General features: G+C 41.5%; 1 protein-coding gene across 6 annotated transcripts; it reads left to right on the top strand.

Moving 5' to 3' along the window:
- The first annotated feature begins 665 nt into the window (after nt 1-665).
- On the top strand, nt 666-22,316 carry LOC131447293 (CCR4-NOT transcription complex subunit 3-like). 6 transcript variants are annotated; one of them, XM_058618975.1, is made up of 19 exons: nt 666-829; nt 4,231-4,293; nt 7,163-7,230; nt 8,032-8,106; nt 8,421-8,510; nt 9,379-9,507; nt 10,379-10,474; nt 11,953-12,075; nt 12,307-12,397; nt 12,757-12,890; nt 14,221-14,277; nt 14,804-15,821; nt 16,146-16,248; nt 16,476-16,677; nt 17,007-17,103; nt 17,732-17,933; nt 18,614-18,746; nt 18,858-18,983; nt 19,577-22,316. In XM_058618975.1, exons 2-19 carry the CDS (start codon nt 4,269-4,271, stop codon nt 19,673-19,675), a joined length of 2,868 nt encoding a protein of 955 aa, XP_058474958.1. In that variant the 5' UTR covers nt 666-829; nt 4,231-4,268; the 3' UTR covers nt 19,676-22,316. The 6 variants fall into 6 exon arrangements, with proteins under 6 accessions (XP_058474958.1, XP_058474957.1, XP_058474961.1 ...); XM_058618974.1 differs by having other exon boundaries at nt 11,950-12,075; XM_058618978.1 differs by having other exon boundaries at nt 11,947-12,075; nt 14,804-15,812; nt 16,509-16,677.
- The last annotated feature ends 772 nt before the right edge of the window (nt 22,317-23,088 follow it).

Here is a 23,088-nt window from a genome sequence, read left to right as displayed (position 1 = left end):
TATTGATCCTTCAGATGTCTCACGTAGGGAATTTAGATTCTAAATATATTATATAACATTTCATACATGATTTAAATAATACAATTTTAAATTATTCCTGTGCCAATCAGAGTTACAGGCCCGTACATAGAGACAAACAATTAAAGTATTTTAAATTAAAGTAGTTAAAAAAGAACTATTAAACTCTTACTATTAAAATTTAATTCGATTTCAAATGAATACCAAAAGTATGAAATAATACAAAATAAATGATATAAGCATAAATATATGTTATTTGTTTTATTTTCAGCCAGTAATTAACTTATTTACTATGAATTTCCATCGTAAAAATATTTTTTCTTTTATTTTGTTAAAATGTACATTTTGATTTCGCATACGTGCTTTGTTATACTCTGATTTCAATCAATAAATCGAGCAATCAGTCCAAAAAAAACCAAAAACTTTCAGAATCAATAAAACACTTCCAACCCTATGACGAGCTGTGACACGCGACTGAACGCCATTTCCCACAACGCCCTGCGGCCAATCACAGCGCGAATTGTGCCGGAAGTCGTCAAAGCAGGCTTTCTGTACGGATGGCAGATGTTGACCAATAGGAGTGCGCGAGCAGCTTCAGCGTACCAATCAGAGTCGAGGAAGGCGGGACTCCCGGCCGACTGGGCATCGGAGGAGGAGGTGTTCCTGGCAGCCATCTTGGATGTGCGGAGTGATTGTTTAGCGAGAAGAATTGTAGAACAATTTAGAAAAAAGGGCCTTTTTCACTGAATCCCTGAAGATTTCCCGAAGTGGGAGCGATCGTGGAAAGAAATCGGGACTCGGAAAAATCCAGGTAAGCGGCCCACAGGAGCCGAGAGTGATGTATTTGCGTGCCGTGCGCCCCTTTCTCTCTCTCTCTCTGTCCCTCTCTCTCTCCTCTTTCCAAATTGTGTCTCCTACATCAAACAGCGCAGCCGGTGGGAAGCTGCGGCTCTCCACGCCGCGGTCCCCTCCGTGTTTGCGTGTTCCCACGGCGGCTTCACGCTCAAACTTCTGCCCGGGCTCAGGCTCGGTTTTGTGAGCGGAGTTGGACAAGTGTGGTCGGTGCCCCTGAGGCTGCCGCTGGCACCGCTGATGCCCGCCTTGTTTACAAACATCCCGGGATAAGAAATGTTTGACCCTCGCTGCCTGGTTCTTCCGTGGGACCGTGAAACTGTGGAGAAACGGACAGTCGACGTGTCTTCTGCGGGTCAAATGTGTGCACATATTGATAGAGTGGATCCTAAAAGCAACACAGACAGTTTGTGTTATTAATTACACGCCATTATTAATCAATTTTTCAAGGTGAAAACACACAGGTGAGCTGACATGGTTTGGTGTCTCAGTTTCAAATGGGTTCCTTAGTTTAAAATGTGAAATTAAGCAAAAATCATAAAATATTAAAGTATAATAGTTATCTGAGGAAGTCAGGGCCAATGAGGACATTGATTGTAGTAATATATATATATATATATATATATATATCGTACTTTGACCACTTTATTAGATACAATATAGACACGGTGGCGTCACACAGATGCTGCAGATTTGGCAGCTCCACATCCACGATGCCAATCTGTGACGTGTGAGACCCACAGATGCTTCATCGCAGAGTTTATTCCCCAAACAAATGTATAGAGTTATCTTTTTACTTAGTAGATATATGTATATAATACAAGTTTTTTTTTATCTCCATAAAAGTGGATCCCTGTATTAAACGTTTTGGTAAACATTAATGCTCATTTAAAGGGGCTATATGATGTAAGAAATGACCATGAGGTGTGTATCAGATTTTACGTTTTCTTATCTCTCTGATATCTGATCCAGGAAAATATGACAACAATCATAGACTGATTCATCAGATAAAATATCACAGTTTAATAATGATAAATTAAGAACACAATTGCTTATATTAACTTTTATTGAATACTAGTAAGAAGCTAAAAAATCTGTGTTTTTAAACAGGTTTTTAAAGATGTGCAAAAAGGGTGAAAGAAGAAGAAAATGGCTGCCATAGAACAACATACAGAGGAAGATGAAGAAAACAGAGACAGTACCCTTCCCTTATGGTACCAGAGTAGTGGTACGGTCCTGTACAGGTGGAGCTAGACCCATGACAGTTGTTTGGGGGGACAAAAAAACGTCCAGTTTATTCTTTTTTCGTCACACACATACAACGCCACGCTACGTATCTCCCTGGCAGGACCATCGAGCACAGGCCACACCCCCGTCTACCAAATACAGGTATCATTCTCAGTCTAAACGCAAGCCTGACTATTCCAAACCCAAGCAAACTATACCATGATGGAGACACGGTTTTACAGAGTGGAACGGTTCGGTTTCCCACAGTTTTCATTGGCAATATTACCAAAATGATCAATATTGGTTCCATTCTTTGGCACCCTTCACTTGGAGTACCAGAGTACTGGTCACGTACTTGGGGTACTGGTCAGGGTGGACTGGTGTAAATATCGCATGGAAGTTGAGGTAAATGCGTGTTTGATGTCCTGTTGAGACAAACGGACGCAAATCTTGCTGGAAAAAAAGAGCTGCTGGACTTTCTCTGTTGTGTCGTGGTCGTTTCACTGGTACGGCGTCGCGCTACGTGGCCCTAGCTCCGCCTTACCAACTAAAGGTACTGTTCTCACTCGCAATGCAAGCCCGACCCAGGACTTTACTGTTCCAGTCCGAACCATACCACGATGGAAACACAGCAATAGAAACAGTCAAGCTTCCACTCAGTTAAGCACTATAATATCAATTATTTTTATTACTCGTTAAATATTAATTTTAGAATCAAAGGCATATAGTGTGATGCAACAGCCCTGCAATAAATCCCGTGTTTTGCTGAGAGGTAACCCCTCTAATATTTAGGCTGCTCTTATTCAACACAGTCAGGAAATTGTGTCCTGATGCTGCTCAGTGTGTTCTGTTTGGAGCGTATATAGTTTAAACCATAAATATTGATATTTGGCACCAGAGTAATAAAAATACATCTCTTATGAGTCAGAATGACATGATGGTAGCGTATAGATGTGATGGTAAATTCTAATAAACAGTCAACACAGACTTCATTCTGATATTATATTATTTTGTTGTAAAATTCAGGGGTGCAATGATCCACTATTTTGGTAATCGATTAATCAGTTTGAGTGGTTTTACTTGATAATTAAAACAATGTCTTATAAATATAATCAGTTTATGTTGAGGCTATATCCTGTATAGGAGATATATGTGGATATAAAGCTGCACACAGGTTGTTTCCCTGGACTCGTGAAACATTTTGAGAGTGACATTACACTGTAAATACACTCTAAAATAAAATGTAATCTACTGTTTATGGTCTGTATTACATGATCTTAAAATAGTACACGTTTCATGTCAAGATAACACCTGCTTTATTTCTTTAAATATTTATGTGTGTTACAATGACATTGACTATAAATATGGTCAAATTCTGCTATAACACCCAAAATTGAAAACGTGTTATTATAAGTGACTTTTTAAATGAATATTTCTAATAATTAGTATATTTGACAAATATGATGATTATCAGTGCAACAGCCTTTAATAACAGGAAATCATGACATGCATTTTTACATTCCTGGTTCCTGAAAACAGTGGAAGTTAAAGAGTAAATGTTGATAACACTGTCCTTATTTGCACCGTGGTTGTTTTTGACGTCAGTTGAAGCTCAAAGGAGAAACAAAACCAGAAGGATGCACTCATTTTAAGTGGGATTACCAGTGTTTAATAAACCTGCTTATTTTAGTTTAACGTGACCCTCATGTGGAGGAGGAAGCCATAGAAGAAGGATGATGAACAGTTCATTTCCCTAAGTAGTTTTCTTTGAGTGAGGTTCCACTGCAGTCTTTTCATCTTTGTTGTGTGTGTGCGTCCAGGTATTACTAATGTTGTGGGGACCTAAACCTGTTTACACAGTCACATTATGGGGACTTGTCTTCCTATGGGGACCAAAAGCAAGTCCCCATAATGTAAATTACTACATTTTAAGGTCAAGATATGTTTTAAGATTAGGATTAGGCCAGTAGTAAATGTAGTTAGGGTTAGAGTAAGTCTCCAGGAAATGAATGTAAGTCAATGCAATGTCCCCTCAAGTCATGAATGTCGAACGTGTGTGTGTGTGTGGTGAGCTGATAATCAGAATAAATACATAAATAAATAAAACTTGTCTTTGTTCCTTTGTTCTTGCAGTGAAAGAAGGCATGAAGACATCATCCTAGTCATCAGTCATGGCCGATAAAAGGAAACTACAAGGTGAGGGATGTGTGTGTGTGTGTCCAGGTATTACTAATGTTGTGGGGACCTAAACCTGTTTACACATTCACCTTTTGGGGACTTGAATTCTTTTTGTCCCCATTATGTAAAATCAATTCAATTCAATTTTATTTGTATAGTGCCAAATCATAACATACATTATCTCAAGGCTCTGTACATAGACAAGATCAAGGAGAGCAGAGAACCCCAACAGTTAACACAATGAGCAAACACTAGGCATCAGTGGAGAGAAAAAACTCCCTCTTAACAGAAGAAGAAATCTCTGACAGAACCAGACTCAGAGATGTGCGGTCATCTGCCTCGACCGGTTGGGGTGAAAGGAAAATGGGGGACAGAAAGGGGGGAGAGAAAGGACAAGAGGGAGATGAGGTAGAGACAGAAGAGAGAGAGAGACCAGGAGCAGATACACAACAACTGTATCAAGTTACAAGTTTATACAGTCAATGATATCGACTTTTAATTATAGCAGAATAATAATGGTGATGATATGGATAGCCTCGAAAACTGGATCTGGATCCTGCAACCTGCAAGATGAGAATACAGAGAGAGAGAGGGAAGGAAGGAAGGAAGGAAGGAAGGAAGGAAGGAAGGAAGGACACAAACTAGGGAGAGAAAGAGACAAGGTTAATGACATATAAAAAGTCATATTCATACCCTGAGTGTGAGAGAGTGAATGTGCGTGCACCACAGGAAAATCCCCCAGCAGTCTAGGTCTATAGCAGCAGAACTAAGAGATGGTCCAGGTTTCCCTGAACCAGCTCTAACTATAAGCTGTATCAAAAAGGAAAGTTCTAAGTCTAACTTTAAATACAGAGACAGGCTCCGCCTCCCGAACTGTCATTGGAAGCTGGTTCCACAGGAGAGGAGGAGCCTGCCAACTGATGGCTCCGCCTCCCATTCTGCTCTTACAGACTCTGGGAACCACAAGTAAACCTTTTTGTGACCTAAGTGGTCTGTTAGGGTGATAAGGTAAGACTAGGTCTTTCAGGTATGAAGGGGCCTGACCGTTAAGTGCTTTGTACGTGAGGAGGAGGATTTTAAATTGAATTCTAAACTGTGGGTGGAGCCAGTGTAGAGAAGCTAACACTGGAGTTATATGGTCTCTCTTTCTAGTTCCTGTCAGAACTCGTGCTGCAGCATTTTGAATGAACTGAAGGGTTCTAACAGACTTGTTGGAACATCCTGATAATAAGGAGTTACAGTAATCTAATCTAGATGTAACAAAAGCATGAAATAGTTTTTCAGCATCCTGTAAAGACAGAATGTTTCTAATTTTCATAATGTTCCGCAGGTGGAGGAAGGCTGTTCTGGAAATGAGTTTTATGTGTGAATCAAATGACATTTCCTGGTCAAAAGTAACTCCAAGGTTCCTCACAGTGGAACTGGAAGCCATGGTGATGTCATCTAAAGTGACAATGTGATCAGAAAGTTTTTCTCTGAGGTGTTTAGGGCCGAGTATAAAAGTTTAAAAGTAGAAAGTTACAGGTCATCCAGGACTTAATGTCTCTGAGACATTCCTGGAGTTGAACAACCTGATTTATTTAATCCGGCCTCATTGATAAATATAGCTGTGTGTCATCTGCATAACAATGAAAGTGTATGTTGTGCTTCCTAATAATGTTCCCTAGAGGAAGCATATATAAGGTAAAAAGTATAGGCCCAAGCACTGAGCCTTGTGGAACTCCACAATTAACTTTTCTTTGTAGTGAGGCTTTATCATTAACATGAACAAACTGGAATCTATCAGATAAGTATGATTTAAACCAGCAGAGGGCAGCACCTGTGATACCAATGACTACATTTTAAGGTGAAGCTATGTTTTAAGGTAAGGGTCAGGGGTAGGGTCAGGGTTAGGATTAGGCCAGTACTAATTGTGGTTAAGGTTAGATTTAGAGTCTCCAGGGATGAATGTAAGTCAATGCAATGTCCCCTCAAGTCATGAATGTCCAACGTGTGTGTGTGTGTGTGTGTGTGTGTGTGTGTGTGTGTGTGTGTGTCTGTCAGAGAGAATCATTACAGATTCACTCACCGGGCGTCACTACTTCATATCTCCTCATGGTGGCGCTGCTCAAATGAATGAGGGAGAACTTTAGGTGGATGTGACCTGGGTTTACAGCGGGATATCGTTAACGGATGCTCCATCCACACTCAATACATAGACTTTATGAAAACTGTGAATCTCGCTCTAGTTCCACTCATAGAGGAGCAGAGATGAAGCTCTGCTCCGTGTCACTTCGTGATGTTTTATTACAGAGGAGTTTGGACTTTCATCTAAAATAACATCCAGGCTGTTTGAGGTCACAGTGGAGGCAGAGTCCACATAATAGGGTTTTTTTCAGTCCACTTAATTACATGTCAAACATCCTTAAATCTCCTCAAATCGTCCACTGAACAATTCATCTGTGGATAAGTTTCTCAGTTAATCAAGGAAATGTAGGAAAAATGTTTCTCCCCTTTGCCCGTAAATGTCTGTGTTTGTTATTTTCACAATGAACTGAATTGTCGTTTGTCCAGAAAATGCTGAAAAATATTGATCAGTGTTTCGATTTAAAGTTCTCAAATGTCTGCTTTTGAAATGATTCATTTTTTAATGATTTGAAACCACACAATATTCACATTTAAGAAGCTGAAAAATCAGAGAAACTTTCTTTAATTCTTTAAAAAACACAAACTGATTTGTCAATTATGAAAATAGCTGCAGCTCTGTGTAATCAACTGTCAATCAGGTTCATATCAGAGAATGTGTAAAAGTAATTGATCAAACAAATTTAAACGACTTTAAGATGATATTTTTTATTATTATTATTATCTGTGTATGTTTGATTTTATTCTGTTTTCTTTCATCCAGGTGAAATAGATCGATGTCTGAAAAAAGTCGGGGAAGGAGTTGAACAGTTTGAAGACATTTGGCAAAAGGTGAGAAATAAAACTGCAACTCATGATTATTTACATAATCAATTATCTGTTGATTAGTTTTTCTGTGAATTGTGAACTTGTTCCGTTTTTATATGATTTGCCATGTTTGTGGTCGAGCTGTGATATAAAACCTTTGCATTTGACTTTTTTCCCGCCATCCATTTTTGTAAAATGCTGCCACACTGTGACGTCTGTGACGTCTGTGACGTCTGTGACATGGATGTTAGAGGACGACTGACTGTAGCTCAACATGTAATTAAACCACCAGACCTTCTATAATCTGTCTCTTGTGGGTTGGGCTAATCCAAAATACTGAAAACAAGGGGGTGTTCTCTGAAGACACTCTGTTACCTGTGGAACAGGGGGGCTCTGAAAACACCCCCATTAGCACTTGGTACATTCTTCGTGATGAAATCAAATTAACCATAGACTGTATATAATTAATACGGTAAAAAGTCAACTTATCAGAATTTGAGTTGAACCAGAAGGTATCGACTGATTAATCGACCAGTCGACCGGGACTTTACAGCCTGAATGATTTCTTTGTTTTATGGCGCAAAGAAACCAGAAAATCTTAAACTAATTTAATCGATTATCAAAATAGTTCATGAATTCCCTGGTGAGGACAGATCATGATAAATTCACATTTTATGAACCTTTTCATTGTTTTTCTCCCGTAAGAAGAATTTTATTACATCACAGTTTTCATTCAAACCACACACACACACACACACAATAACCCCAATGTTGTTCCAGAACGTTTTGACCTTTGACCTCTCTTCTCTTTCGCCGTCTCTGCAGCTTCACAATGCAGCAAACGCCAACCAGAAGGAGAAATATGAGGCGGACCTCAAGAAAGAGATTAAAAAGCTCCAGGTAAATTTTAACCTCCTTATGTGTCATTAGAAGTTAGTTTGATTTTTGTGACAGCCCGAGTATCTGCTGATGTGACACATTTTTATCTGCGAGTGCAGAGTTTTAAGTTTCATCACAGTCAGCCAGTAGCAGCGTCTGTGCTTCATCTCCATGTTTCCATGAAGACCAAACTCAAGCCAAGCTGAAGATGAGTCTCTGCACAAATCTCACACTTCACTCATGTCTCTCTCTCTCTCTCTCTCTCTCTCTCTTTGTCTCTCTCTGTCTCTCTCTCTGTCTCCCTGTCTGTCTCTCTTCCTCCTCTGATCCGTCAGCGTCTTCGAGACCAGATCAAGACGTGGGTGGCCTCCAACGAGATCAAAGACAAAAGGCAGCTCGTCGAGAATCGCAAACTCATAGAAACGGTGAGTGGAAACATGGCGGGAGGAGAGAGAGAATGTTGATTATAGCGCTCCCTGCAGGACGCGTGTGTGAGTTTGTTTCAGGAAAAGCTCTGAAAATCTTTGTGGTCGTATCCGTGACTGAAGTGTGACAGATTTACTCTGAAAGGCTTGTTGTTACAGACTGTATCTTAATCATTAAGATGTGAGTGAATGTGTCAGGTTGGAAACTATCATTGATTATTATTATTTTTATAACAATTATTCCGTACTTGTTTGGTACACAAACGTTTAAAAAATGTTGAAAAATGTTGACCAGTGCTTCTCAAACTTGGAAATGATGTCTTATTTGTCCACAAACCAAAAATGATTCAGTTCTGATGATTTCTTTGTTTATATGGAGCAAAGAATTTTCAAGAAGCTGAAAAATCACAGAAACTGGTTTTAATTATTGAACATTTCTAGTAATTTATTAATAATCAATGAAATGTCTTGAAAATAAGAATAAAAAAACTGTTTTTGTGACTTAAAAATATGTAAAAATTCTCTCACACATTGTACGAGGTAACTTTATTTGGTACGTAAGCTTTTAAAATGATCACAAACCAAAATTATTTAGTTTTAAAGATTTGAAATCAAAGTCAAACACAAAAATAAGAACATTATTAATTATTAAAGTTATTAACAGCAGTGATGAAACATTTACTCTGTTCCTACAAGCTTTTGTGTACTAGTGTAGTTTGTAGAAGCAGAACTTAACTGTCCACTAACAATGGTGTCATTATTAAACAAAGCATCAGAGCGTTGTTTCTGTCTGATCAGACCCACACTGCCTCAAACACAGTTGTTTACTAACGTGTGTGTGTGTGTGTGTTTACACGTCCGTCTGCAGCAAATGGAGCGCTTCAAGATCGTGGAGAGAGAAACCAAGACCAAAGCCTACTCTAAAGAAGGACTGGGTCTGGCACAGAAGGTGGACCCGGCCCAGAAGGAGAAGGAGGAGGTCGGGATGTGGCTGACGGTGAGTGTCATCGCGTCTTTGTCTTTAACGTTACTGCCACCTGGTGGACTGGAGTGGAGTGTTGAAAATCTTCCCTGTGACCATCCTGTCGTCGCCATGTTTACGTCTCATTACCGTAACTCCTGTTACTGACTGTTAGAATATAAGAACTATGGACTGGCTCGGTCCAGAGTGTGACCGCGTATACTTGTCATTACGGTAGAACCTCTGGACTTCCACGGAACGAGCGTCCAATCACAGACGAGATTGACCACCGCGTCACACATTTGTGACGTCAGCTTCTCAGTACCGTGATTCCTTAATGGCTGAATAACTGCCAGATGAAAGAAAGTCAACATTATCTTGGACAAATGTAACATTTTGTGACAATTCTCCAGCCATAAAATCAAAATAAATGCAGGCAATGGTCATAAGAGGGTTAGACTCTCAGGTCCTGGACGAAGGTTCCTGGTGCTGTGAGGTGGAAAACATGTCTGTGCTGTTCCTCATAAAGATATTTGGAGAATTTTCTTATGAGGACATTGAAAATGGATCTACTTTAAATGTGCAGTTGTTGCTGAAGCTGGAATGCTGACCTCTCCACTAAAGGGTCATGTAATGTGCAGCTGCTCAGCTTAGTGGAACAGCCAGTAGGAGGCGCCCTCTCTCTAAATATCTCTCTGTGAACCTTACCAAAGTAGTCAGCTTTTATTAATATTGTTTATTGTCTATTATTTACAGTGTAATGTGATCTACGAAGTACTGGATTCTTTTTTTATTGTATTTTCATTTAAATCTCTATGAAGCTGTGTAATGCTGTGACCACTGTGTCTGTATTTGTTCAATAATTCTAATCCCATTCATTGGTTCAATCTCTTTCTCTCTGTCTCAGAACATGATCGACACGTTAAACATGCAGGTGGACCAGTTTGAGAGTGAAGTGGAGTCTTTGTCGGTCCAGACGAGAAAAAAGAAAGGGGACAAAGAGGTGAGTGTGATCTGGTCTCAGTGAAGGTTTGGCTGCTGTCCTCGTCCTCGTCCTCGTCTCTTCATCTTCACACGGTGTGAGGACAAAAAACAAGACATTTGAGAACAGCATCATTTCAGGTTTGACATTTTCTGACAAGTCGTCGACAGAAACTCATAAAGCCAAATATGAGCCAAAGAAATGATGAGGAAAGTTTTTAGGTGGAAAAATAAAGTTTTCTTGTTCTATTTTTAATGTTCTTATATTGTGAAGCTTCAAAGCCAGATTTCAGCTCTAAATGTAATTGGTGTGAGTGGGGCATGAAGAATTTAAAGTTGTTTTTACGTAGGAAACTAAAAACTAACAAAACTTAACGATTATTTTTACAATTGATTTATCTGTCGATTATTTTCCAAATGAGTCAAGTACTCGTTTGGTCCATAAAATGTCCGAATATGTTAAAAATGTTTAGATCAGACTAGGAAATGATGATGTTCTCAAACGTCTTGTTCTGTTTGTTAATATGTTAATATGAAGCAAAGAAACCAGAAAATATTCACTTTTAAGAAGCTGAAAACTTGTTTTAACTAAATTAACGAGTAATAATCGACTTATTGTTGCAGCCCATAATATTTTCAGGTTTCAAAGAAATTCAAGTGCTGAATAATGGACAGAGGAACCGATCATAAAAATAAGCCTTAAGTAACTGGTGTGAGTGGAACGTATGCTTCATGTTCCTCACGTGGGATGATGCTGCAGCTGCTGCTGTAGCTGCTGCTGCTGCTGCTGCTGCTGCTGCTGTAGCTGCTGCTGCTGCTGTTGTAGCTGCTGCTGCTGCTGCTGCTGCTGCTGCTGCTGTTGTAGCTGCTGTAGCTGCTGCTGCTGCTGTTGTAGCTGCTGCTGCTGCTGCTGCTGCTGCTGCTGCTGCTGCTGCTGCTGCTGCTGCTGCTGCTGTTGTAGCTGCTGCTTGATTAATATTATGTTCTGAGAGGAAACGCGTGGCTACGTTCCACTACAACATGACTGGCCTGTGTTTTTAAAGATCCCATCAGTGTAAGCAGTCGTTCTGAAGAGTCCACTCTCTAAGCTTTGAGCTGAACTACACGAGTAAGCAAGAAAAGGAAAATAAAAGGCCTTTGATTTTTTACTTCAGAGCGTTAATCAACTGTGACAGAGTTTTAAGAATGAATAATTGAAATATGAAGTGGTTGCGTTTGACGCATTAGGCTGTAAAGTGCACGTGGAGCAGCTGCTTCTGTGTTTCACTTCCCTTATTAAAATTTTAACGTCCTTTCTCTTCATGCTTGTTTTGCCACGCTTTTATTTTAAAATGACACTCGCACTCTTAAGTTAAGAAGTTTGTGTGACAACGAGCGTCTCTGACAGTTCACCGTCCACACACACACACACACAAACTAAGACTTGACACCTTCTAAGGTCTCTTCCTCCGTCTGTCCGTCTCTGTCCGTCCTGTTTTTCCCCTTGTTGCATAGAAGCAGGACCGGATTGAGGAGCTGAAGAAATTCATCGAAAAGCATCGACACCACATCAGGATGCTGGAGACGATACTGAGGATGCTGGACAACGACTCAGTGCAGGTGGACGCCATCAGGAAGATCAAGGTTTGTCCACGTCTGCAGACGTCTGTGGACCAGTGAAGATTATGTTTGTTTTTAATACTTGTTTATTAAAATAGTTTAGTCGTGGATTAATAATCGAGTCATTGTTGCAGCAAAAACAGAACGTGAATAAAAGCCTTTTATATTCCAGTCATTTTTTAAGGTTTTGTTTTGCACAATTCCTTTAAAAAATAACCTTTCTAATATTTTTCCTTGTCCTTCCTCGTGTTCCAGGATGACGTGGAGTATTATGTCGACTCGTCGCAGGATATGGACTTCGAAGAGAACGAGTTCCTCTACGACGACCTGAATCTGGAGGAAATTCGTAAGTGGAGTTCTGTTTAATCTGAACTTTGAGCACATTTTTGTTTTGATGGAAACGTAGATTATAAAGTCGATGCACACATGGATAAAGTAAAACTTCATTTTATGCTCATTATTCAAAACATATGCACTAAAACGTTAACTGAAAGGTTTGGATCATTTTGTGGCCCAGACTCTGGGTCCCGACTCAGACTTTGAGAACATTAAATGTACATAGAATAAATGATTATATATTATTATAATAATCTGTGTACGTTTTTTAACTTACGATAACTAAATTCTTTTTTATTCACATTTAATATATAAATCAAAATTGAGTGATATTTGATGTAAACTCTTGTTCCGTGTGTGTCTCTGCAGCTCAGGCGCTGATGGCCACTTCGCCGCCGGGACACTCGCACTTAGAGGACGAGATCTTCCAGCACTCCAGCAGCACGCCCACCTCCACCACCTCGTCCTCGCCCATCCCCCCCTCACCGGCCACGGGCACTACGGTACCAAAGCTTTCACAGACTCAGCCGTTCCACATGTGTGGATTTTCTGTTTGTTTAAACGTGGTCCAAATGTCAGGAGGAGGTTCAACTTGTGTTATTTAAAGTGGAAGGTCATAAATTCATGCTGTGCTCACAGCGCCCTCTGCTGGACAACATGGTAGACGTTTCAGATGGTCTGATGTGCTTCCAGGCTGTATATTTAATTATTTTATTATATATGTATATAATAAGGGTTATTTTGGAAAGTTTGAACTTTACCCCTCAAGTTCAAACTAATAAAAAGTAAAAAGTCTGGGTGATATGTCTTATAAATCCTGATATATTATGTGTATATATACATATACATACATATAATATATATATGTGTGTGTATATATATATATATATATGATATGAAGCTGCACACACACAGGTTGTTTCTCTGGACTCATGACAGTACACTGTAAATACACTCTACTGTTTATCATCTGTATTACATGATCTTAAAATACACTTAATATTACCTTTCATTTCAGATAATCCCTGCTTTATTTCTTTGGCTTATTTATGTTAAATTAAGGTTTATTTGCCTAGAAATTGCCTAGAAATATAGTCAAACAAACTCGGTGAGTATTTTTACTGCAGATTAAATCATTTGACGCCTTTGTTTGATCAGCAAGTGTAAATGTGTCCCTCGTCCTCGCCGTTAAAACTCGTCTGCTCTTCTTTTCTGACTAAACTTCATCAAACTGCCCTCGACTTTCTGCTGCTCCAGCAAAAACAAACACCTCCCACTTTATTCTCTCATCATTGACCCTCATTTTTGTCACTTCTTCTTTCTCCTCATCATAATGTCTGACATTAAAAAGGTGAACGTGAGGTAATTGCCATTGTTCTGCTGCGGTTTGCCTCGAATCATCTGTTCTTTCCTCTCTGCCCACATACTGCACTCTTTATTACTGTATGAGAGCAGTTATTGTGTGTGAATAGAGGGCGTGGAAATGTGAAATGCTTTGACATCGAGAAGGTGGAGTTTAACTTTTAATGATCGAGGAACAGAGTGTGAGTCTGAGACTCGTACAGCTTTGTTACACTGATAAAAGTCAAAGTTCACTTATGAAACATGCAACTTTCCTCATAGATTATACGTGAAAACAGCTGATTTTATATATATATTATATCTCTGCGGTGTTTTACGTTCATGTCTTGTTGAATGTGGGCAGATTATATGAGATTATTTCCCCTTTTCTGCTCCTTCTCACTCAGATTTTGTATTTCCTGTGTTTTATTCATAACATGAAAATAAAGACTTGATTGTATTTAATTCTTCCTTGTGTTTTGTTATTTTCAGGAGAACTCAGAGGACGATAAGAAGAGAGGACGTTCGACTGACAGTGAAGTGAGCCAGGTGAGTCTGAAGAGAAAGAAACTCATGAAATAATCCTGAGTTTAACAGTCACAACATCAGATTAGCCAGTGAGGTCATAAAGTAAACACAGATTAACATTTCTTTTGGTTTTATTGTGCAAAACAATGTTTTTGTTTGCTACAAATGAACAAATACACTATTATTTCATCTTCTGTTTTGTTTTTCTGCGCTGAAATAGTTTGATCTATTTGTCTTGTTTAATTATCTTATAGATTAATTTTATATGGTTATCACTCTACAGTGGGAAACATTTGACATATAATATTTGTCTTATTGTCGTCGTACTTTCCAAAGTCGCATTTACGAAAGCTCTTATATTTCATAAAATTAAGTGCAGGAGTTTTTCTTTTTGCTCATTCATAGAGTTTTAATTCCAAATGTTATGAAGTGTACAGAAGAGTTCTGTGTCAATAAAGTTCAGTGTCATTTTATGAAAACTTAGTTTTCATGTACGGTGTGAAAACAGGACGAAGAAACCCATGTTTTCTTATTTTTTTGTTTCCAGTCGCCCGTGAAGAACGGAAACCCGTCCTCCTCACTGTCCTCTTCCTCCTCCTCCTCATCCTCCTCGTCCTCCTCGTCCTCGTCCTCCTCCTCTGTCTCAGGATTGACCGCATCCTCGCTGGTCTCTATGGCGACCATCGCTGCGGGCGGTGGTGGCGGCGGCGGCGGCGGCGGCTCCGGTGGGAACAGTCACCACGGCAGCTCGGGGGGTTTGCTCTCCAACATCTCCGCCGGCAGCTACAGCAACGCCACACAGCAGCTGCCACACCCGTCAGCACAGCAGCAGCAACAGGCCAAAAACTCACTTGGCTCCTCCTCCTCATTGCCCATCCCCATTGCCACCATCAACAGCCACTCCGCCCCCTTGGCCTCCTCTCCCCCCAACGCCATCACTCAGGGGCCCCTGATGTCAAACTCCCAGCCTCAGGCTCCGTTGGGGCCCCCGCCGACCTCCAACAGTTTCGGCCTGGGTCTGGGTCTGTCGCTGGGGAAAGGCGGCATGTCCGGCGGCATGTCCGGCTCCATGGCCACCAGCCCGTTGTCTGGTAGTCTGGGTCTCTCGGGGATGCCGGCGTCCCTGAGCTCCATGGCCAGCCTTCTGTCCAGCTCCACCCCGGCCCCGTACGCTCAGGCGGCCGCCGTGGGCACCGTCGGCTCAGGGTTACCGGGCTCTCTGGGCGGCATCTGCACCACCACCTCCAACAGCGCGGTGGGGTCCATCGGCAGCGGGTGCGTCACAGTTGGCGGCCCGACGTCCTCGTCGGCCGGACTGCTGGGCTCGTCGGTGGGGATGGGAACCATCGGCTCTGGGATTCTGGGTCTGGGCTCGAGCCAGTCGATGGTGCAGAGTTCTTCTCTGATGTCGCCGGGTCTGGTGGGAGGCCTCGCTCCAGGGAGTGGACTGGGAGTCATCGGGAGCAACGGGGGCAGCTCGGGATCGTCGGGGAGCGGAGTCATCGGAGGAAACTCGTCGCTCTCCGTCCGACCGTCGAGTCAGCAGAAGCAGAACGGTAGCACCAGTGAGTTTTTGTTCAAGTGTCGCCATGTGGAATTCATCCAGCCATAACATCAGCTGACCTTAAAGTACACGGAGAGGTGTAATGCATTAACATCCTGGTGTAGCACACTGACGATCCTCAGGATGAGGGTGTGTTTCACTTCCTCTGACATTGATTTAGGGATAAATTACATTAAACTCATGATTATTCTCTCTTCATTCATCCACACGTTCAGTCTATAAAAAAAAAGTCAGAAAATGTTGAAAAATATCAATCAAACCTGGAGATGATGATTTTCTTTGTTTAATGGAGCAAAGAAATATTGACGTTGTCTCTTTGTCCCAGGTTACAGTGCCGTGGTCGCTGACGCCACAATAGAATCCATCCTCAGCAGCAGCCAATCACTGAGCAGCCAACCCTCGTCTTTGACCTCCATAGCCAATCAGCCGTGAGTATTTGGCAGCAGTTTGAGTGACACTTTTATTGTTAGAACAATAAACCATCAAGTTGAAAATTTAAAAAATTAATTAAAATGTAGACGTTGTTTTCATGTTATATATTATATACTGTATGTAGTAGATGTTCATAGCAGGATAGAAATGGCTGAACGTGTTCAAGTGTTTTTAAAGTCATTTTCTCACGCCTGAAAAATCTAAACCCGTCTTTGTCTCTCAGTGTTTCTTCCTCTCTTCTCGGTCTCTTTCCCAGTAAGGACACTGGTCCCAGTTTACTGGGCTCGTTAACTCTTTCGTCGAGCGCTCTGTCCCCGGCGTCTTACAGCGAAGCTAAAAGTGCAAACATCAGCATCAACAGCAGCAGTAACAGCCTGCTGAACGGACCAATGTCCTACTCCACTATGTCCTCTGACAGCATCAAGGTGAGACAATAGCACAACAAACTACACACACACACACACACACACGAGGGCTGAGACCATATACAACTTTAATAATCAGCATCAGCTTATAATTATTTATTCATCAGCCACTTACGACACATTCTTGTTCTCAGAAAAAGTTGATAAATGCTCCAAAGTCACTAAAACCGTATTTTATTCATTGCAAAATGTAGTTGACAAAATAAAATGTTAATATTGAGTTTATATATTATTCTATTTACGTATACAACCTCAGACACACACACACACACACACGTGTACGTCTCAGAACCTGTTTTCCCATGAGTCTCCTTGTCTGTCCTCATCAGCCCCAGGAGCCTCTGAGCAGCCTCAAGTCCATGGCTGAGCGAGCAGCACTCAGCTCAGGGATGGAGGGAGACCTGCCCTCACTGCACCTCACCGCAGGTAACACACACACACACACACACACACACCACAGAGCACAAGTAGGAAAACTGATTTTGCCTGTTTAACTAAAATGAAACTTCTACATATATCACATATATACATATATATAATCTGCTGAAGTCTACAGTATCTTAAGAACACGTTCACGTCTTTATCTCACTGTTACTCAGACTTTTCCAACAGGAAAGTGAAGTTTGTAAACCACTCACTCTCCCACACCAAAGCCCACAGAGAACATCAGTGATATTAACATCACACACACAGGTGTTGTTGATCCACTGCTGCCTCCATCACTAAGTTCTAATGTCTTATTTTGAGATTCCAGCTTGTGAAATCCTTCCCTCACATTTACCTCAGTGACACAAAGTGACCACACGAGGCAGCAGTAGACCAGCAGCTCCTGTGTCCCTGCGAGCTAAAATCACTGATTTTCTCTGTGGGGTTTGGTGTGGGAGAGTGAGTGGTTTACAAACTTCAGTTTCCTGTTGGGAAAGTGTGTCTTAGAGTGAGATAAAGACGTGAACATAATCTAAAGGTGTCATCGTAGATTTAACCAGGTGAGTTTGACTATAATCCTGGATTTTATTCCCTTCTCCAACTGTCTGTCCTCTCCGCGTCTCCACAGACATCTTCCCCAGTAGCACCGTGGCCTCCTCCGTCTCCTCGTCAGCACCTCAGTCCTCGCTGTCAGAGGTCAGCATCGCTCCGTCACTGGGCGTCTGCCCGCTGGGGCCGGTTCCCCTGTCCAAAGAGCAGCTCTACCAACAGGCCATGGAGGAGGCGGCGTGGACGCACATGCCCCACCCGTCCGACTCGGAGAGGATCAGGTGCAGTACAAACTTTTGTTTTCTCAGTAGGAATAATGAAAACAGTGGGACTGTAATGATGGACAAAACCTTTTTACTTGTTTTTTTTAGGTTGTTAAAAATGTTTAACTTTGAATTTGAGAGAAAAACAATTAGAATTCAGATAAAAATGTAAATATAAGAATTTAAAAGCACAAGTAGCGTCCTAAAACAAAGTGTCTCTGACACAGCTTGTGTCGTTGGCTTATTTGGGTTGAAATGTTCTGTTCTGTCCTGGGTTTTTAGGTTTTTCCCTGACATCCTTGTCTGTTTGTTTGATTTTTGGGACACTCTTGTTGTGTCACTGTGATGAGTGGAAACAAACCAGGACACTGTGAGTTTGTCTGGGATCTAAAAATACGTGGTTTACATGGAAAAAGTGAGTTTGGTGGATTTTCCCACTTAGTGTGGATCCATCAGGGAGGTCACGCGATCGTTCTCACATGTTCACAACATGTTCTTCCTCTTTTAGTTTGACGAGGTTCTTACGCGATGCTATTTTATTATATAATACGTTTATTTCTTAGTAAATGTGTTTTTTTTAGATAATTGTTTGAAGAGAGAACTTCACAACTTCATGTGCATCTTGTTTTTTTAAACGTCTCGTTGTCCCTCCGTCCTCCGCTTGTGTCCCACTAAAAGACTCTGTCCTCTCTCCACAGGCAGTACCTGATGAGGAACCCGTGTCCCACCCTGCCTTTCCACCACCAGGTGCCGCCACCTCACTCTGACACCGTGGAGTTCTACCAGAGACTCTCCACAGAGACGCTCTTCTTCATCTTCTACTACCTGGAGGTACGATGTTCGCTCATCACAGAAGAAGAGGAAGAAGAGGAAGAAGAGTTTCCACATGTGTGTAACGCTGTGTGTCCTCTGTGTCCTGTGTGTGTGTGTGTGTGTGTGTAGGGCACCAAGGCTCAGTATCTGGCAGCCAAAGCTCTGAAGAAACAGTCGTGGAGGTTTCACACAAAGTACATGATGTGGTTCCAGAGACATGAAGAACCCAAGACCATCACGGATGAGTTTGAGCAGGTCAGTGTCTCGTCTTCATGTCTTTCAGCGGATTATGAATAAACTTAGTAACTAAGTTAAGTATTTAGTTTATTCATACTTAGTTTTTGCATTGTACTCCTCTTACTCTTAGTCATCGTCATCTTCTTCTTCTCTGTTTTCTTCATCTTCCTCTGTATGTTGTTCTATGGCAGCCATTTTCTTCTTCTTCCACCCTTTCTGGCCATTTTTGCACATCTTTAAAAAGACAGATTTTTAGCTTCTTACTTGTATTCAATAAAAGTTCAAATAAGCAGTTGTGTTCTTAATCGATCATAATTAAACTGTGATGTTTTATCCGATGAATCAGTCCATGATTCTTCAGAACATGATCACGTCTTTATCTCACTGTTGGACAAACTGAAGTTCATAAACCACTCACTCTCACACACCAAAGCCCACAGAGATATTCAGTGATTTTAGCTGCTGGTCCACTGCTGCCTCGTGTGGTCACTTGTGTGTGTGATCTAAAATCATTGATTTTCTCTCTGGACTTTGGTGTGGGAGAGTGAGTGGTTTATTGTGATGAGTATTTATGGACATTGACGTGATGTCACCTTGTATTTGTGTTTCAGGGAACCTACATTTACTTTGACTATGAGAAATGGGGCCAGAGGAAGAAAGAGGGTTTCACGTTTGAGTACCGGTATCTAGAAGACCGCGACCTCCAGTGACCTGTGGAGACAAACGCGGACAAACAGACAGATGGACGCCAGAGGACGGGGGACGAGTGGACAGACGGAAAGACAAACAAGCAGCTGAAGACGGGAGCGGTCCACTGGCTGACATTTGACCTCAGCTCACCGAGGGAAGGGAGCCAGACTCCTCCCTCCCTCTGACCTGACCTCTGCCTCGTCATCCTCAGTGATAAGCTCCTCCCACCACCTGCATCATCAGGATCAGGTCCTTCTTTTTTTTTCCTGTCTTTTCCTGAAACTGGAGCTTTCTTTTCACACAATACGAGGACTTTTATTTTGTAGTTGTACACCTGACGCCACACGTTTCTTTGTTTTTGTTTTCATTCCCCGCTCTGTTGTGTTGCTTTAAAAGCGCTTTCGCCCTGAAACAACCAAAGATAATGAACCGTTAATCATACAACAACACATAGTCGCACACACAGAGAGGGAACTTTAACCATGACTCAGCGTCTCAGGCTGTGGGCGGAGACTAATGCAGCGGTGGCAGCAGTGCGGGCGGTGAGGAGGAGGAGTTATTTTGATTCCTCTTTCCTTAATAAAATGAACTTGTTTACATGTTCAGTTTATTAGGTACACCTGGCTAACATGGCTGCCACTGGAGACACGAGGAAAAATACATTTTAGCCAGACTCCTCTACGTCTACCATATGTGAAGAACACGTTCACGTCTTTATCTCACTGTCAGACAGACTCTTCACACGTTTGTCAACCACTCACTCTCCCACACCAAAGCCCAGAGAGAAACTCATTACATCATTTACATCACAGCATCACAGCATCACAGGAGTTGTTGATGCACTGCTGCCTCCATCGGTAAGTTCAAATGGGTTATTTGTATTAATTCTGTGTTTGAAAGACTTCAACATAACATTTACCCAAGTGACACAAAGTGACCACACGAGGCAGCAGAGGACCAGCAGCTAAAATCACTGATTTTCTCTATGGGCTTTGGTGTGTGAGAGTGAGTGTTTATACAACTTAAGTTTCCTGTTGGAAAGGTTTGTCTCACAGTGAGATAAAGACGTGAACGTGTTCTTTTTATGAGCTGAGTCTTTTAATAAGTGGCTTAAATGGTTTTTTCCTGGTTCCTCAGGCTTTAAAAACCCCAACACTACCACGACTGTCTCACTCTCTCTCTCACACGCACACACACACACACGCACACACACACACACACACACACACACACTTCACCATCCTGTGTTCTGTGTGAAGTGGCTTCAGAGTGGCTGTTTCATTTTTGTGAGTCTGCGCTCTATAAATAATCGAGCCCCGCCTCCTCCTCACATCATCATCATCATCATCATCATCACAGCCACAGCCGCCGAGGTGTTGGTAGTAACGTTGTAACCTGGTGGGCAGCGTTAATGTCAGTTTCAACACACACACACACACACACACACACACACACACGAGGACAATTTAACAACAACATGATGAAGACGTAGAAGAACGAGGTCAGAGGTCAGACGTCTGGCAACTAAATAAGAGAGAAATCATGATGGTTTGAAACGTTAGGACGTCAAAGAAGTTTCTTCTTTTTTTAAAGGTGAAAAGTATTCGCTTTGATCGCGATTACGTACAAAAACGACACAAAGACACGAATTCCAGCTTCGATCGGAACAGGAAACGGAAATCGTGGAAATGAAATAACACGACTTTTCACCAAGAAATGGAAAATGATTTCTTCATTCTCCTTCCTTCCTTCCTTCCTTCCTTCCTTCTCTGCTTCCTTTGTCGTCGTCGTCATCAAACTGATACCAGCACTGACACACACGCGCACACAGACGCACAACTGACAGTTGTCTTTTCCCGCGTTTTGCTGCCGCTCGCGTTTCCTTCTCGTTGTTTCTCTTCTTCTTCTTCTTCTTCTTCTCGCGTCAGGTAAATGTTTCCGTTGTTTCTCAGGAAGTATTTGATCATTTAATGAGGAAATGTAATTGTTGTCATCAGCAGCTGCGGTAACAGCACAACAACAACAACAACAACAACAACCGACAAAACTCCCGCTTTCATCTCTCGCTTCACGCGCGTTGTTTCATTTCACGAAAATCACTGTTTTTTTTCTTTGTTTGTTTCTTTGTTTTTTTAAGAAAAAGAAATAAAACAGAAAAATAACACATTTTTATCCTCCAATGTTTGGAGCAGCAACAGAGACCATCTTTATTATTATATTTTGTATTTTTTTGGACTTGTCTGTGGTTGTTTGTACTGGTTTGTTTTTGGGAAAGTGTTTTAAAACCCGAGGAGAACGAGGATTTTATAAACACGCACACACACACACACACACACACACACACAGACACACACGTGTTGAGCCGCTCCCTCCACTCTCTGTCCTGCTTTTAAAAACTGTTTGTTTACGTTTGTCGTCCTTGTTTTTTTGAAAGGACGAGAGTTTTGACGTGAAATGTGAAAATCTTTCTCTCGGCGACAAACTGTTGTACAGACTCTTTTCTTCAAAAAGCTCTCGGTTGTTTTTTTGTCTCTTGTTTGTTGTCGTCGGACGACGCGCGAGTACGACGCTTACAGAGTGACACGCTGAAAAAGTAAATAATGAAATAACCCATGAATAAAGGATTGTAAAATATTAAAAAAGAATTACTTTTCAGAAAAATCCCAGCTGCTCGTGTGGTTTGTGAAATATCAGAAAGTAATAAAGTTTTCATGAGACGGTTCCCTGAGGTACACCTGTCAGCAGGTAAGAGCGTCCACTTCCTCTGATGTTTATACAGAAAAACTGTTTGTTTCATTTTAAAAGAGCACAAAACAAACCAACATATTTCTGCTTTTACGAGATTTCATTTCTTTTTCAGCTCTGGTTTTCTGAGGTTTTTCTCCTCGTCTCCTCTGACTCTGAGTCTCCTGGACTGTGTCTCAGACTGAAGCTCAGACGTCCCAGATTATCATCATCATCATCATCATCGTTATCATCTCATCCTTTCAGTCACCACTCGCAGCTCATGACCACTGGTGAGGTTTGGAACTTCTGACTCCTGACCTCAACACAACTCTGTCTGTCTGTCTGTCTGTCTCTGTCTCACTGTCTGTCTCCGTCTCTTTCTGTCCGTCTCTGTCTCTCTCTCCGTCTCTTTCTGTCTGTCTCTCTCTCCGTCTCTTTCTGTCTGTCTCTGTCTCTCTCTCCGTCTCTTTCTGTCTCTCTCTCCGTCTCTTTCTGTCTGTCTCTGTCTCTTTCTGTCTCTCTCTGTCCGTATCTGTCTCCGTCTCTTTCTGTCTGTCTCTCTCTCTCTCCGTCACTTTCTTACTCTCTCTCTGTCTGTCTCTGTCTCTGATTTTCTGTCCGGTAAAAAACTCAGGTAAACAGGCAAACAAAATGGCTGCCGCATTTATTAAAACACGCCTGGGTCTGAACTTCCGCTTCCTCTTCT

The sequence above is a fragment of the Solea solea genome, chromosome 20 (genome assembly GCF_958295425.1).
Source record: "Solea solea chromosome 20, fSolSol10.1, whole genome shotgun sequence".
NCBI lineage: Eukaryota > Metazoa > Chordata > Actinopteri > Pleuronectiformes > Soleidae > Solea > Solea solea.
This window is presented reverse-complemented; position numbering and strand designations above follow the sequence as displayed.